The sequence below is a fragment of the Mastacembelus armatus genome, chromosome 18, assembly GCF_900324485.2.
Source record: "Mastacembelus armatus chromosome 18, fMasArm1.2, whole genome shotgun sequence".
In the NCBI taxonomy this organism is placed as follows: domain Eukaryota; kingdom Metazoa; phylum Chordata; class Actinopteri; order Synbranchiformes; family Mastacembelidae; genus Mastacembelus; species Mastacembelus armatus.
The window spans coordinates 6,663,408-6,679,984 of NC_046650.1; the positions used below are offsets into that span (position 1 = coordinate 6,663,408).

General features: G+C 42.9%; 1 protein-coding gene across 10 annotated transcripts in view; it reads left to right on the top strand.

The window, feature by feature from the left end:
- mark2b (MAP/microtubule affinity-regulating kinase 2b) overlaps positions 1 to 16,124 on the top strand; it is a 44,975-nt gene extending 28,851 nt beyond the window's left edge. For 3 of the 10 annotated variants that reach the window (XM_026312921.1, XM_026312964.1, XM_026312929.1), the window contains exons 16-21: positions 2,540 to 2,686; positions 6,223 to 6,489; positions 8,816 to 8,842; positions 12,108 to 12,146; positions 12,933 to 13,042; positions 13,663 to 16,124. In XM_026312921.1, the coding sequence (XP_026168706.1) occupies positions 2,540 to 2,686; positions 6,223 to 6,489; positions 8,816 to 8,842; positions 12,108 to 12,146; positions 12,933 to 13,042; positions 13,663 to 14,012 (940 nt within the window). In that variant the 3' untranslated portion in view covers positions 14,013 to 16,124. Of the gene's footprint in view, positions 1 to 2,539; positions 2,687 to 6,222; positions 6,490 to 8,815; positions 8,843 to 8,962; positions 9,813 to 12,107; positions 12,147 to 12,932; positions 13,043 to 13,662 lie in introns of those variants that run through there. The other 7 variants (XM_026312939.1, XM_026312972.1, XM_026312945.1 and 4 more) reach the window with 7 other exon arrangements.
- Positions 16,125 to 16,577: the final 453 nt, after the last annotated feature.

The window sequence follows — 16,577 nt, forward strand, 5'->3', positions numbered from 1 at the left end:
GATGGAGTCCTGCCAGTCAGAGCAAAGCAGGGTTCAATGGACATGCAAACCCGCATTCACACGTTCTCTAAGCCTCTTTCTATTCTTTTCTGCTTCTTTCCTTTATCATAAAAATTAACTTTATATCCCCATATACTACAATTAAACATAAATCTCTCCAAAATTAAATCATATCAGATAGGAATGGGAGGCTGTAACCTTACAACAATAAAAAAACCTGAATTTGTAGGTTTATTGGAGAAAATCAAATTTAAGTGCCAACCTTTTCCTCTTCTGTGTTTTATCTTAAATATAAGTCATCCTTCCAGCTCTCCTTTCTTCTTTAACACAATAAACAATTAAAGTATGAACAAAAATGGGTTTTTGGCCATACTGGAATTGTTTGACATGAACTTTTTATCTTTTTTTTTTTTAAGGCTGTAAAAATACACCTGCACATTATAAGACTCTTAACTGACGACCACGGTTCTACAGTTATTTATTTATTTTTAACGCCTGGTGTTAAATACACCCTATACCCGTCCGCACGTCTAAATATGCGTACATCATTCATGCTTAACAAGCCATATGCTTTGTGTGCAGCCAGATCATAACCCTACTGTGATGCGATGTTCATTGTCATTACTGCTCAACCACTTGTTCATGTTATCAGTCTCACATGACCCCCTTGTTCCCACAGTTGCGTCTTAAAACGTCGTAAAATAATAGAAATGATGTCTTAAGTTTTTATTCCTAAGCACTGCATGGTAATGAGGAGGTCATTTGAAACAGCTTATGTTTAATACTGTGGGTCTGTTAGCCATGGTAGACTTCCTAACTTAGTGGTTATCATCTGCTTTGATTTTCAAGTTACTTTATTTGATCATCATTAATGCTTTGAAGTTTGGGCTTTTATACTTGTTACACCCTCACCCCCTTCCCCAATTATTCCTTTTTCCATTTCTGTTCTTTTCTAATTTTCTTCATTCAGTCTTCTGTCTGAGCTCATGTCCCTCTGGATCCTAACACACTCCCCTTTTCTCAGTACCTCCTTTCTTTTGTTTTCTTTGTCTTTGTATTAATCTCTCTCTCTAAGGAGATTAGGAAGACTTGTGATGGAATATTAACTCTTAGTGGTCTATCTGCGCCTTAATAGGCTTACACATACACAAAAGTATTTCCACACACCCATTCACGCTCTGAGGCTGTACACATGCAAACTGACTGACACACACACACACACGTCACACATACTCAAAGTCTTGCCACACACTGGGTTGTCCAGTGAATGCAGTTATTTTTCCATCACTAGCCGGGCTAATCCCTGTCAGAAAGTCTGTGTGTTTCTCTCAGTTATGTGTATGTTTTTTGTGTAATTAGCAGCTGCGTTTTTAGCCTCTATAAATGTCCTTCTATCTGTCACTGTTCCTTCCTGTGTTGTTTCTCTGTGTGGAGAGAGTCAAGTCAGAGCTGTCAGGAACAGGCAGAGCTTGCTGATTGAGAGAGGGTTCAGGAAGAAATTCAATCAAATTGTCTGTTTGTGATACAGTTCTGATTGTGCATAGTGGCAAAGGCCATCCCATGCCAGACATCTAACTGTCCACCTGCAAGAAACGCAGAATCTTCACTTCCTGTTCTTACAGTTGTAGATTTAACAGATTTTTTTTTTTTCTTTTTTTTTTTTTCATCTGTATTTTTTTTATCCGGTGTTGCCCTACAAGCTTCACAGGTCCTATTTTTGTCTCTGGTTTTTGGTCAGGTCAGACAGGGGCAGTGGTAAATTATTGACAGTGTGAAAGCTAATGACAAAGTCTTTCAGTCTTATTCTGTCACAATAAGGGAAGTGAAAATAATGGTTCTCATCAACTTTATACAGCACATCGCACTGTATGTCCATGTTCAGTGCAATGTAGTGTGCTTTACAAAAGAAAATAAACAGAAAACAGTAGGCTTTTCTCAAAAGAGACAAAACAAACACTAAGGGATTTGTAAGAAATGTGATCTGAGTTAACTTCACTTAGAACCAAGCAGTTTATTTTATAGTCTGTAGGTCTGCTACTGACACATTAGCCCACCAGTGAAACATTGAGGGCTCCTCATTCTTTGTGATTATCTGGCTTTTGTTACTCTGCACATTTGTGTCTGCCTAAGCTAAGAAAAAGTGTGTGTGTGTTTGTCTTAAAGCTGGTCTTTTGTGCTCTGCTGTCACATAGATTTTAAAATGTGTTTTCTTGCTAAAATACAATGAGGCAATGATAGCAGCAAAAAAGACCAACTTCTTTGTTCAGGTCCTCTCGCTCTGAATGTTTTCCTGTCTACTTCCCCTGTTCTTCCTCCTTTCTCTCCCCCCCCCCCCTCCCCTCTTATGGTGTTTGATAAGTGCTGCTTCTAACCATGCTTCACCTCACCTCTCACCCACCCACACATAAACCCTGCCCGATGTGGTTGTCTGTGTATGCGTCGTACCGTTTGGATGTTTGCTTGTGTGACGTGATGTGTGTGTGTGCGTGGTGTGTGTCGGGCGGGTTACTCCTCTCCCTCCTCCCCTCCTCCCTCCCAGCCTAAACACTCCGGGCTCCCGCGCATCTACTGCCTCAGCCGCTGCCGTCCTCTCCTCCTCCTCCTCCTCCTCGCGTCCTCGCCACCACAAGTCTCTGTCCTCCTCCAACCATCCATGCCCCTCTGACCTGCACGCACCACGGTCCAGGCAAGTTTCTCTCTCTCTCTCTCTCTCTCTCTCTCTCTGTCTCTCTGTCTCTCTCTGAGATATACACACACACTCTCTCTGGCAAACATGCTCTCACATCTCCATCAGCCCCTTTCAGCTCATACCACTTTGCTCAGCACAGATCATTATCCTTGCCGCAATGGGCAAAGAGGAAAAAGGAGAGGTGATGAAGGGCTAAAGTGATTTGTTGGCTCTGAAACCTGCTGTCACTGGTAGATTAAAGGGAAAGGACCAACTTTACAAAAAAACAATTCCTTAGATTACTTTGTATTCACAGTGGCATAGTCTGGCACCCAGCAGTAAACTGTTCACCAAGAAACCCCACTCATTTAACATTAGATTACAAGAGACAGAGTCATGTTGAGGGTATTGAAGGAAAGTAATCATGTTATTTAATGTCCAAAATGACCAATTTTGACATGCACAGGTACATTTTCAAGCAGTTAGGAATGCTAATTAGCTGTCTACTCTGCTAAACATATCAAAGGTTGCTGTCTGGATGTCAGTGTTGCCTTGATATGAAAAGGCTCATACTACTCAATGCAAATTCAGGCATAAAAGTAAATGATTACATGTCTATGCAAAAATATTCTTCATATTTTTAGGCTGATCAGCATCAATACCCTCACGGGACCAACAAATAAAAATTTTATTTTCTCCATTTTGGATGAGCTATAATTAAGTGTCCTAATGATAAATGATCATAACTTATAAAAGTATCCTAAAACTGTATAGACAGTCTTGCCAAAGTTGTGACTATAAAAGATTGGAAACATTACATTTAAAGTGACGCGGGTTAAAATTTACCTGAAGGTTAAATGTATATTTTTTTACAGTGTCTTTGACAATTTGTTTTGTTTGGGTACATAATTATCACTGTATTCTGATAAACACTTTCTCATATGATGCCTTTAATTGACAACACTACAGGTTTGAAGCTTTTAAATCGCTGTATAGCTGCATATACTTCCTTCCCCTGTCCGCACTAACCTGTGCTGGATGGATGTGATGTGATTTTTTTCTTTGGTCACAAGGTGTTAATGCAGATTTCTGTGAAAATCTATTTGTGTAATCTGCTGCATGACTTTATATATATATATATATATATATATATATATATATGTATATATGTATAATATCTCTATTTGCTTTTCTGACATAATGTGGTTGTTGACAAAAGGGTTTTCCCAGGCTTGTAAAAGTGAATTTCAGTATATGTAAAGGAAGTAGAGTCTCTTTTAAGGTTTGTGTTCTCAAAGGTTAAGTGCACTCTGATTCTGCTGTGTAAACCCACCACGGTTATGAAGTTGCCTGGGAAAACCCTATCATCTATGAAGTGTTAACTGTAGTGTGAAGCGTGTTGGTGAAATGACATAACAACCTCAGTGTGTCTTGTTGGTCATGTGTGTGTGTTGCTGTGTCACCTAGTTCTCCTGCTCGATAGTGTCTGTTTCAAGGGCTGCTTTGATATTTTGAATTTTAGTCCTCCCTGCGGGCCATGTGTCAGAATAAAGGGTAGAAGGTCTTTTTCAGCTACCCTGAATGCTGTCTGAGGCTGAACTGATGTGCCACTTGCAGAGACCCCACCCCTCTCTTTGGGCAGTTGTGTAGTTGGAGTAAAAAAAAGAAAAAACAAATGTCAGGCTAAAATTCTAGAAGAGCAAATGTCAAGGTGGCCCTCTGGCTGTATGTGGTTTTGTCTGCTCTATGTTGAAGTCTTGTTCTGTTGCATGCGTCGTTCAGCAGTGAGCTTGGGCTGTTCAGAACCTGGTTGGGAACGCTGGAGAGAAGGTACCGCTCCAACACATAGACCATAGCCTGAGTGAGGACTAGGAACCTTTTCTCAGAACATAGTCTGTGCCCTGAAATACCATCCATTCCCGTTTTATCCATCTGTCCCTGAATACCCCTCTGAACTTTCTAAATTCCACGTTCATGAATTTCCATTACTGTTAACAGCCCTCTTTTACTGCACCGATATGTAATGAAGAGAGTGGTGCTGCTCCCAGGCAGCTCTGCGTTTGTAACGTAGAGGTGCAGTCTACTTTTGAAAAATAAAGGCCTAGTATGAAAATGACCCAGCTGTGCCATAAAGACACAACAGCCTGTATCCACCATTGTAATGCACCTTCTTAAGATGCTCAGTCATTGCTCCTTCCTTAAGCCTGTAGCAATGGGATTTCTTGTATATGTTGAAACAAATCACAAAGTAATACAGCTGTCTTCCTCCTAGCAGAATGTAGTCCTTGCTAATCAGCATTCATCTGCTTAATTATAACATGTCACACTGGCCCCCACTAGTCTGCCTCATCCAGCCTTTCTTTCCTTGCATCTGCATTCATAGATGAGCAGTGTGTTTGTGTGTGTTGGCACCTGGCATCAATAACATATCCTCACTGAGAAGATACGCTGAATCTGTTCATCACACAGCAGCACTGCAGACTTGACTGAAAAGCCCCGTCTTGTTTTGTTTCCCAGCATGCAGTCCTGTGTCTGTTTCTGATCATTTATGTGGTTTCCCAAAACATAAAAACTGAGTTATGTAAGGTTATAGACGTAAGAGCAGGAGCGATAGAATTACTGTCACTGATTCGATTGGACAGCAGTTTCTTATGTAAGTAACATTTAAACTCAATTTTTAAGTGGCTAGCTAAAATCAAGGATTCGTGCAGGAAAGCGAGAAGGATTTGGTTAATACAACCACCCTGGCCACCCACAGAATAAATACACTATATTCTGCACCTATGTTGCCGTGAAGGTCTCCACTTCCAGTAATTTGTCCTTGTGCATTAGCAACTTTAGCTATCCCACACTCATCCGCCTGTCTCCTCTGTCGGTGTGTGCACTTTGTGTTTGTGCTTTTGCTGTTTCTGTTTGCCAACTGCTGCAGGTGTGCTGTTGCAGCACATTGCCATGGAAGATGCATGCACACACATTTACAAAGCCAATGTTGGTGTCCGTGTGTGTGTGTATGCGTGTATACGCGTTTGTTCGTGTGTGTGTGTGTGTGTTTGTGTGAGCACATGCTGGTGGTTTGTGATGCTTTGCCCTCCGGCTGGTGCAAAGAGGATTAACTGTGTGTATCTGCGTGACCTGGTGTGGCCCTAAATATTGACTTAGACTTTAGGGATTATATGAAACATCAGGTCGAGCAGACATTGAACAGACATAGGTACTTGTATGACCTTACAGTGTGGTGAGTAGCACTTCAGAGTGAAGTGATTTTCTTGTTACTGTTGTCTAACTGTCTTTCTTTCCCACACCCCTTGTTTTTCATCCCTTCCCTTCTTTCATGCTTTGTTTCCTTCTTTCTCTCTTCTCCTGTCCTCTCTCCATCACTGTGAATTCTTCTTCATTTGCACCTCCTCTTCTCTGCCTCTTTTTCTATCACGCCTTCCAACCTCTTCAATCTTTTCGCACCTCTTTCTTCCACTGTTCCCTTCTCTCTGTCACCTTTTCTCTACCACCACACCCTCCCTTTCCCTGCCTCTGTCTTTTCCACTCTTCGTCCACAGCGCTCCTCCTCAGCGGGCACCCGGTGCCTCCCCCTCTGCCCACAACATCAGCAGCGCTGCTGTGTCGGACCGCACCAACTTCTCCAGAGGGGTGGGAATCCGCAGCACGTTCCACGCAGGCCAGCAGCGGTCTGCCCGGGACCAGCAGGGCTCTGCCTACCCCGGCGGACCCGCATCTCCATCACTGTCGCATGGCAACAGCCAGGCCCGGAGAACACATGGTGCCACGGGAATTTTTAGCAAGTTCACATCCAAGTTTGTACGCAGGTGAGTAAGCAGGAGTGTGGGGAAAAAGAGAAGGGTAAACAGTTCAGATTATACTTTGTGGTTGCAGAGAACAGAGAAAGGAAACAGCATATCAGCAGACAGGACAGGAAATGGGCAACAGACGAAGGTACAAGATGCAAAGTAGCCGTGACTGCATCTGTTCTACCTATTATTCATTTTCTTTGTAGCTTCAGTACAGTGTAAAACTTTTTGTAAGTATTGAAGTTTCAGTTTGAACTAGAAAATGACTAGGTTTATGTTGCTCGACATGTTACACCTCGACACTCCAAACGTTGTGCTGTACGTCCAGGTCTTCTCTGGTTTTCAGAGTATTTCTTTAAAGCAGCTGGTCTCATCCCTATCACTGAACTCATGCGGCAGCGCTGCTGAGAGTAGAAAGGGAGAGGAAAGGAACAGCTCTGTCTTCTCTATAATTTGGTTTGGAGCTGTGGTCAGTGAGGAGTAATTCTGGTTGTGGTTCCACGTCTGGCCCAGTTTTCATCTCCCTCTTCTAATGCAGGTTGAAGCAGTTTAAACTACTCTCATGGGCACCTGGTTGCAGTGAAAGCTGAGGTGGTTTCCATCTGTGGCACTCACTCAATCATACCTACCAGAAGTGAATATCTGTAAATAATCAGTCACAAATCTATAGTTTAATTTTACAACTTGTTTACAACGTTTCTTTAGTCAAGGATTAATGCACCCTCGTTGCCTCATTGAGTGTTTATGCCACGTGTTGTGCAAAGCACGTCTTCTTTCTATCACATTGAAGGAACATGTCACCCAGTGCAGCAGAAAATTAATAGACTTTGGACTTGATTATATGTGGAGTGTGGTAAAGTTAGTACATAGCTGAGTCAGACTAAGGACAAGAACAGAAATGAGAAGAGAAGCAGCGAGGCTGACTGTGCTATTACTATGAGAGGACAAAGTCACAATGGAAGAGGGAAAAAAAAAAGACGTGGAGGGGAGGAAGGGTTAAAGGTGGCAGGAACCAGCTGCAAGACTGAAAGTGGGAAGGTCCAAGTGAGCAATGAATGAATGAATGAAAAGCTGAGAAAGCAGATGAAGTTTAGATTTTCAACCAGCCCTGGAGGTTCATTTTCCCGAGTTGAAATATGCCACACAGAAGAGCTGTATGGTTGTATTATTGTGGTCATTTTGATTGGTTTTTAAAAAAAAAAAAAAAAAACTGGGATTGAGAATAATAAAGGCTTGCCTGAATGTGTGGGTGTTGGTGTTGAGTTGAGAGAGAGAGAGAGAGTGTGTGTGTGTGTGTGTGTGTGTGTGTGTGTGTGTGTGTGTGTGTGTGTGTGTGTGTGTGTGTGTGTGTAAAAGGCGGACGTACAGGCACAGACTCTCCAGGCCTCCCACTCAGAGATACTGTAGCTCCGTGGCGACAGTATCCATGGTTACACCGGAGATATCACTTTTCCCTATAACTATAAATACCGCTACTGGGGACACCTTGACACGCACACACATACACACAACTTGGCGTGCTATTAGGAAGTCGAGGTGGTGTAGACAGAGAGATTGTGTTGCATTTTTACAGTTTGACCAAACACACACACACACACACACATATATATCCACTAAAGCTGTGTGTTTTTTAACATATCATATAACCTCAGCACTGCACTTTCCTGCTTGGTCTGGAGAGTGATGTCTCTCCGTCCTTCAGACACATTGCTGTGTTTGCGTGTGTTTGTGTGAATGAGATTAAGTGTCTCAGTATGTGTTAAAGATTAAGTTGTTGCTTAACCTGTATTTTCTCATTTCCAATGTGTCTTCGTGCGTGCATAGGAGGAGTTTGGTTTTATTTTTTTTTTGGTTTTTTAATCACATTGAACTTTTTACCTCACAGACCCTTTTTTTCCAGGATCGGCCCAGACTGTTTGGAGGAACACGTCATTTCCTGTTGGGGGGGGGGGGAGGGAGGAGTGTGTGTTCAGGTCCTTCAGTGGAATTTAACTAACAGAGCCCATTAAGTCACTCTAAGGTGTGGCTGATATATTAATGTCTCTTCACACATTCACACCAGTAATCCATCCATTTAAACACGTTCGGGTTGAAAGTAACTGGCAGGGCCACTGATTTTCCTTTTTGTTTTTTATTGTTGCTGTTGTGCACTTTTTGATGTTGGTTTGTTCTTGCTGCTTCAATCCCAAGTGAGTCTGGTTCATGTTGGACTTTTATTTCTGACAGTTTGCTTTAAAGTGTGCTGCTCAGAGGGCTCAGCTTGTCTTTTACAGGAAACTCATAATTAAATACGTTTTATACATGCGTTTTTTTCTCTTTCTTTATCCCTCTTTTGTTTTTGTAGAAATCTCTCGTTCAGGTTTCCAAGAAGGTAGGCAACATCCCCAACGTTAAATATAACCCCTTGATATATACACGTATATTCTCTTCTTCATATATATTATATATATATATATATATATATTTCCTCCCCTTTTGGTGTTTCATGCAGCTTTTTGTTGAACTCCTTCGTTTGTGACTTGAGCCTTATCTTTTCTCCTCCTTTTGTTTTCTGTGGTTGGCCCCTTTTTGAGCCTTCTGGTTTTGAGTGCTGTGTTTTGGCCCATTTTTATTTTTATGTTTATTATTATTATTATTACTTTTTACTAACTTCACCCCTCACCCAGCCACCCACCGATTTAACTCACTCCATCATCATGTGGCATAATAACACCTCAACCCTCTTTGTCCATCCATCGTCCCTCCCACTCGCCTCATCCTCGCCCCTACTTTTCCATTTATTTACCATGGTGTATGTGTGTGTGTATGAGTGAGTGAGTGAGAGAGAGAGAGAGAACGCACTTATATATTCCCCTAAAGAGTCCCAGATTTAGGTAGAGTCTTAACAGTATGATAAATCAGACTCCCCCCTTCTTCATCTTAACTCTTCTGCTCTCTTAGCTTCAGATGCAGGTAACACTGTCCTTGTGTTGAGCGCTATCGAGATCTTTCTTTTCAAATCTTAAAAACTAGTGAGGTAATCGTAAAAACTGTCATCTCATGGACCAAATTCCTATGTTACCCTTATTATTTTAGTGTGGGAGAAATAACAGTAGCACAGGGATGTGTTCATCTCAGTCTAGTTGTCCAGGATCAGTTAATGTTGCTAACCATTACCATTGCTAACTCCACCTACCACCCCAACCCCCAAACATCACCCATCTCACCTTCTTACTCTCATCACTTTAGTCACTAGAACTGAAATTGTGGAGTAGCTGTGTTTTGAGTTTTTAGTGTAAGTTTGCGTAGATCCCTCTGGGGGAGGTAACGTGTAACAAGAAGTCCATGACTGTAGTTGAGGAGGGGAGGGTGGGGGGGGAGGAGAGGAGAGGAGAGGACCCAGGAGGGACGGGGATGCAGTGTTTCTCAGGCTGCACTCTTTTCTGGAGGCTGCACTCTTCCTTTCTTTCACTGCTCTCTTCTCACTGGCACTGGCTGTCTAACAACAGCAACTACACAACTGGATGGCTTTGACCCACTGTGGCTGCAAAAGACCTTCACACTATGACAACACACACACACACACACACATATACACACATATATTTTTACGTATACACGCAGACATTCACATGAACACACTTCATGCAAATATTCTCACTGTATTCAAACACATGGTCACAAATTACACGTTTATGTATGTTTGTGCTGGATACACACATTTCACAACCACATTTGTCACACACACACACACACACACACTTGATGTGGAGCGTGTTGGCTGCTTTTTACCAGCAGGTAGAGCAGTTTTCTTTAACATGGGGCATTGCACCACCTGCTGGTTAGAAGCTGAACTACATTAAAGTCATCTTATGATTTAGTTTTTCTTTGTAACTTTCAGTGCCTTTGGGCAGCTTAAGGAGTCTCAGAAATCAGTTCATTTTAAATTTTAGAGAAAAAAATGCTTTCTTGCTTTCAAAATTCTTTTGGGTGGGGTGGAGATTTATATTTCTAAGTAAAAGAATAGACTGATTGCTTGTATTTACAGTGTACCATGTGCAGTCAACTGTACTAGTGAGATGTATTTGGGATCAAATAATCATTTTGTCAGTCTTTTTCTTTCCCCCTTGACATCACAGCCCCCCACCTCGTGAACCATTTTGCATCCCATCCCGTTTAGCTAAGCTAGGCATGCAAAATGGCACATATTGTTCACCTTTATTTTTTATTATTTGAGAAATCTTTGTGTGACCTTTTTCCACTTGTCATCTCCCTAACCATGTTTCTGTTGCAGGAAGTATTTTACATCATGTTTTTGGTTATTTTTTTTAAATGGGGTAAAAAAAAAAAGGAATGATGCCTTTTCCCTCGACAGAATGAGTTTAAAATCATGAACTGCTGAATTTGTGGTGTGTGTCACTTTCCATCCGTTGTGTGCATGTCTGTTGTCTTTGTCCTTCTTTGTCATTGTCTTTTATCCCTTTGGTTTGTTGTTCTGTCATATCTGTTGGTATGTGAGAGGAAATCTCTGTGTGTGTGTGTGTGTGTGTGTGTGTGTGTTATATATGTGTAATACAAGCATTAACCTGTTGTTTTTACATTGTGTGTGTGTGTGTCTCTGTGTGTAGGTCCAGTCTTACTAATACAGGTTTTACCGCAGTGCTGGGATCATTAATACTCCTAACCTCCTTTAGGCACAGGACTCGCCCTCACCATGCCGACCACTCTGTTCCAAGCCATTCCATCCTGGTCCAAATTATCCCATTTCTCTTTTTTTTTTTCTTCCTCACATTCCCTTTTATGGGAACGCAACCCATCCCATCCCAAGCCATTGCATTCTGCTCCAACCCGTTGGGATTAGTGTTGGTCTAACATGAACATTTATATTTGGAGAGTCTAGTTTTAGTGCCATGTTTCCATTTAATGAAAGACAAGCTCATTGTGAGCAGTTCCATGTTAGTCCGTTGTTGGGGTTTTTTCCACCCCATGACCTTTTTCTGATCCATCCAGCCTTTTGTAGGTGCCAACTTATACCAGTTATTCCTTAGGTGTTGACTAAATGAAGTTTCATTAATTGCCAAGTCATATTTTCTCCTTTCACTCTACACAGCATGACTATAACCATTTAGACATACAAGTTATATACAAAAACTACGTATAACTACTTTTGATATGTCGTTGGGCCTTATACAATATTCATTTTTGAAAGTTCTACCCAGTGATGCTACAATGTCTTATTGTACGTGATTATGTTTTAATGGTGCGCCCTGGTTTACTAAGTCACCAAACTGGAAATTTGAAACTGGTTAAAACTAATCGTCACTGAGGACCAGTAGGTCCATGAACAGCCGGTGCAACTCAGTCCTGTTCTCCGCTCGTCTTTTCAGCTGAGCAGACCCGGTGCCTGCTTAGTGGGGAAGCTGTGGATGTGGGCACTGGGACCTGGAGCACAGCAATGCATTGTGGGCTGTGAAGTCCTCCAGTGGAAATTGATGTTCAGTGTGGTTGGATTGGAAGGCTTGAGGCAGGCATGGCGAGCAGCGTGACTGTGTTGAGCCACCTGATTTACTATATGTTGAAGAGTCCAAATGTTACATCTAGAATTTAAAAAAAAAAAAAAAAAAAAAAAGACTAAACTTGTGTTGATTTTTCTCGAGGAGTCCGTATGAGGGAGAGGGTCGGGATGAGGGGAGCAGGTGAGATACAGAACAGCCTGAAAAACTGAAAAACCCTACATATCCCAAGAAAACCGCCTGTCAATCAGTAGACTGCAGCCAATCAGTAATTGATCTCTGGGCTTGTTGTGAATGACTGGGAGAGGGGCAGGGGTGGAGCTGGGTTGTAATTGGTTGGTGATGGTGATAATGGCTTAACCAATCGGGATGGGAGATTAGCAGTGAACAGTAGCATCCTAGAGAGTGAGCGTGATGGTGTGGAGGTTGACCTGCATGGTGGTGGAGTGTGTGTGTGTGTGTGAGAGAGAGTGTGTGTGCGTGAGAGAGAGAGTGTGAGTGTGTGAGAGGGGAAATCAGAACCACGGTACCCAAATGTGTGTTTGTGTGCAGACAGACATCTAACTGACTCACAAACACACACACACTCCGATGTAACCTCACACACACTTTTGTGATCTGAGACACACACAAACACACACAGGGGTACTTAATTTTTTTTCTTTTTTTTTTTTTTTTTCTTTTTGTCTTCATTCATTTCCACAACCTCATCATCTCCCTCTTCCTCTCAATCCTTCCTCTCCTCTCCTTCCCCTCGTTTGTCTCTGCTTTTTAAACTAATTCTTTCAATTCTCACTTTTCTTCTCTTCTCATTTCCCTCTTTCCTGTCACTCCCCCCCTTGCTCTTCATCTCCTCACCTTTCATCTCGTTTTTCTCTTCCTTTGCTCATTTTCATCCTTCCTGTCCTTTTCTTCTCTGTTCCTGTCCTCCTCTGCGTTTCTCCGCCACCCTCCCACCCCTCCACCCAGGTCCATGCTGACTAGTACAGTGGACAAGTCGGAGAAGACGTCTGGCGGCGTTCTCTCCTCCTCTTCCAACAACGATGAGAACAACTCCTCACCAGGTTCTGGTAACACTGGTAGGTGGAGTTTCATTATTGTGGGCCGTTAAACAGTAACAGGATGTGGTTTACACGGTTTTAGTGTCAACATCCCAGAGTTCAAGGAGCAAATCGCTGCTACACATTTCAACATTTCATACATTTAGGCCCTTTTTGTTGTCAAGTGGTAAAACCTTTTTTTTTGTAATGCTATATGACTGGAGAAAAAGGATGTCATTCCAGATGCTCCCAAGATAGAGAATCCTACCCAGAATGCATTTAGCCTAGTGCATCCTAATGTGATGTTCATTGTAATTACATTTAACACCAACTTTGGCTTGACAACAGACAAGCTGTAATCAGTAGCATTGGGATTTTTGTTTTTTTTTTTTTCCCAATGCTACTGATTTTGCTTCAGATTTATTGATGACCTGACGGTTGCATTCTGCGATCTCAACACTAGATGCCGCTAAATCTTTCCCATCGCACTTTTAAAGAACCACAGTTGCAGTTGTTCTCAATGTAGCTTTGGTGCTATAATCAATTCTTGAGAACTGTGGTCGTCATGGGTTTTATATGCACTTGCCTCGTTTTTCACCCCTGCTTTCTCTGCTCTTCTGCTCTCCCTCCACATTTCTGTCTGCTGTGCTCTCCTCCAGGTGGCACCGGCACTCCTCCGGCCATCGCCAGCCAGAAGGACTCAGCCAAGCCCCGCTCGCTGCGCTTCACCTGGTCCATGAAGACCACGTCGTCCATGGAGCCCACGGAGATGATGCGCGAGATCCGCAAGGTGCTCGACTCCAACAGCTGCGAGTACGAGCTGCGCGAGCGCTACATGCTGCTGTGCATGTCGGGAAACCCGGCGCGCGACGACTTCGTCCAGTGGGAGATGGAGGTGTGCAAGCTGCCGCGGCTCTCCCTCAACGGCGTGCGCTTCAAGCGGATCTCAGGCACATCCATCGCCTTCAAGAACATTGCCTCCAAGATCGCCAACGAGCTCAAACTGTGAGTGCGGCGGGGCAGCGAGGAGAGATGAGACGAAAGGGTGGAGGGGGCGGTAGCAAGGATGAAGATGATGCCGTAGGTGGGGTGGGGATGCTGTGGAGGTCAGGAGGTAAGCTAACGGGTGGGATCACTTTAAAATGAACACGATGGCAACCTGGACAAAGGTCTGCAGTAGGGCTGTTTCTCCGAGTCTAGGAAACGTTCTTTTCTAGAAGTTTTGTTGCTCGAGTTCATGAGAAACTCTGAGCTGATTTCCTCCGAGTTGTGAAGTACTTACAGACCGAGGTCTTCTCTCTCCCTGCTGGGTTTCTTTTGTCACCTTCTACTTAGACGTTCCACTCTTCTCTTCTGCATGTCCGATCTGCTCTCTGTTTTTTAGAAATCACGCTTGGCTCACGTCGACCACTCCTGTCACTTCTTCCTGCTATTTATTCAGTTTCTGTGCACGGTTCTGCTGCCAGGTCTTTTTGGGTGGGTGAGGGACCGGGTGAACCTGGGGTCTGGATGGAGGACAAGGAGCGCAGAGGATGCTGAGAGAAAACTCTGTCTGAATCGCTGACTGATTGACAGAACGACAGGAGCCTTATTTTGCTGGGAAACCTAAAAGAGTTGGGATTGAATTTGTTCAGCTTGTCCTCCAAAACTGAATGGACTCCATCTGAGCCAGGACTTTGGTTGCTGCAGCCCACTGTCTAACACACACACACACACACACACACACACACACACATGCGCACACACATGCGCACACACACACACACCTTTCTCCGGATCGATTTTGGATGGACGAACTCTTGCTGGTCGCCGGTTGCACCTCCCCTCACCCCCTGAGATAAACTTCTAAAACCCGATCCACCCCCCCTCCTGTCTAACACACTCACACCCCGTCACCTCTCTCTCCCCTCCTGCTCTGATTTCAAACTGAACTCAGCACAAACACATCCACCTTTTCACCTCCTCACTCCCTTTTTATCGTCCTCATTATTCATTTCTCTCTCGCCATCAAGTCTGAAGAGGCCAGTTGGACTTGATGGCACCTTAGATCACACGGGCTGCCAATTTAAGTCCGTACTTATTTTAGTTTTTAACTTAGTTTCTTCTTGTATTGCTTTTAAAGAGTTGTGCACTGGAAAAGTTGGGAATATCGGAACCTGGGGAGGGCAGGACAGTTTGTGGACCGGGAAGTGGATGGATTTTATGTTGCCTTTTTTTTTTTCTTTAAAGAAACTAAAGTTGTTTTTTTTTTTTGCGTATGCCAGCACATAAACGCTCAAATGATTTTTATTTTTATTTTTATTTTATTTTTTTGTAATTATACGCTGGCACCACTTCAGTTGGCACCATGCCTTCATATCCAGAATGTCGACCCCGACCCGACCCGACCCGACCCCTCCCTGCCTGCTACACGTTCCCAAAGAGCAAACACACAACAGTGGCGTTTGAGTATGTAACAAACAGTATGTGTGTGTGTGAGTGCATTACTAAAAGATCACTGGAAGAAAAAGAAAAAACAAAAGACAAAGAATCGACAACGATGCCGAATGGTGAATTATTATTTTCTTCTTCTGCTTTTGATTTGATAATATATTTTTGTGTCGTTGAACAATTTTTTGGGGGGGGGGGGTTTGTACAGATTTGGATTACTTTCAGGAACGGGGTGCGAAGGGTCACGTCGGATCATATCATTTGCTGCCTTTGTAGTGCACCCTTTAACACACATGCGCGCACACACACATTTAACATCCACACACAGCTCAAGGTGTATTGGATTAAACACCCCCCCCCCCCCCCTCCCCCTCCTCTACCCCCACCACCGCACCCCCAAAGTGCAGGAGTTATCGACATATTTAATGATGTTTGTGGTGGTGACAACTACTGCTCACTTTTGGCCATTTTTATTTTCTCACCTGTTTTAATTTTGTTTTGTTTTTTTAATTATTATTATTATTATTTGTTTCGGTTGGCCTTATCGGTGCAGAATGGCTTGCAGCAGAGGCAGAAAGCAGGGAAAGGCCTCTCAGTTAGAAACGTTCTCTTATCGGTGCACATGTTCAAAACCACAAACCTGAGGAGGTCACTTCCTTGTGTCTTTACCTGCGTTAGAAGCTCCAGTCTGTCGAAGCAGAAGAAAAACACACACGCGCGCACACACACACACACGTGAGGCTAGATAAGGCGGACAAGGCTGCGTCCCGTCAGCTGGTCGAACTAACTTAACACTTTTCTTTCTATCACAATGACACACTGTCGTTTTACTTTTCTTTCAGTTTTTAATACGTCAGATTTTTCTTTCAAATTGATCATTGTATTAAGGTGCTGGGTATTGGATTCTAATTATTATTCTGGCTGTTGCTGTTATATTATCTCTTTCAGGGTTGATTTTATTTTACATTATTCCGTTTTACATTGCTGTAATTTACATTGATTTTAAATGTGTTTTGAGCAAACTGTAACTGTAGTGGTGGGTTTTAGGGTTGGGAGGGGTGATCAACTCCTGAAAATGTATTATGTTTTTTGTTTTTGTTTTTTTTGTTTTGTTTTTTTTTGTGCAAAGACAAAATGATGAAAA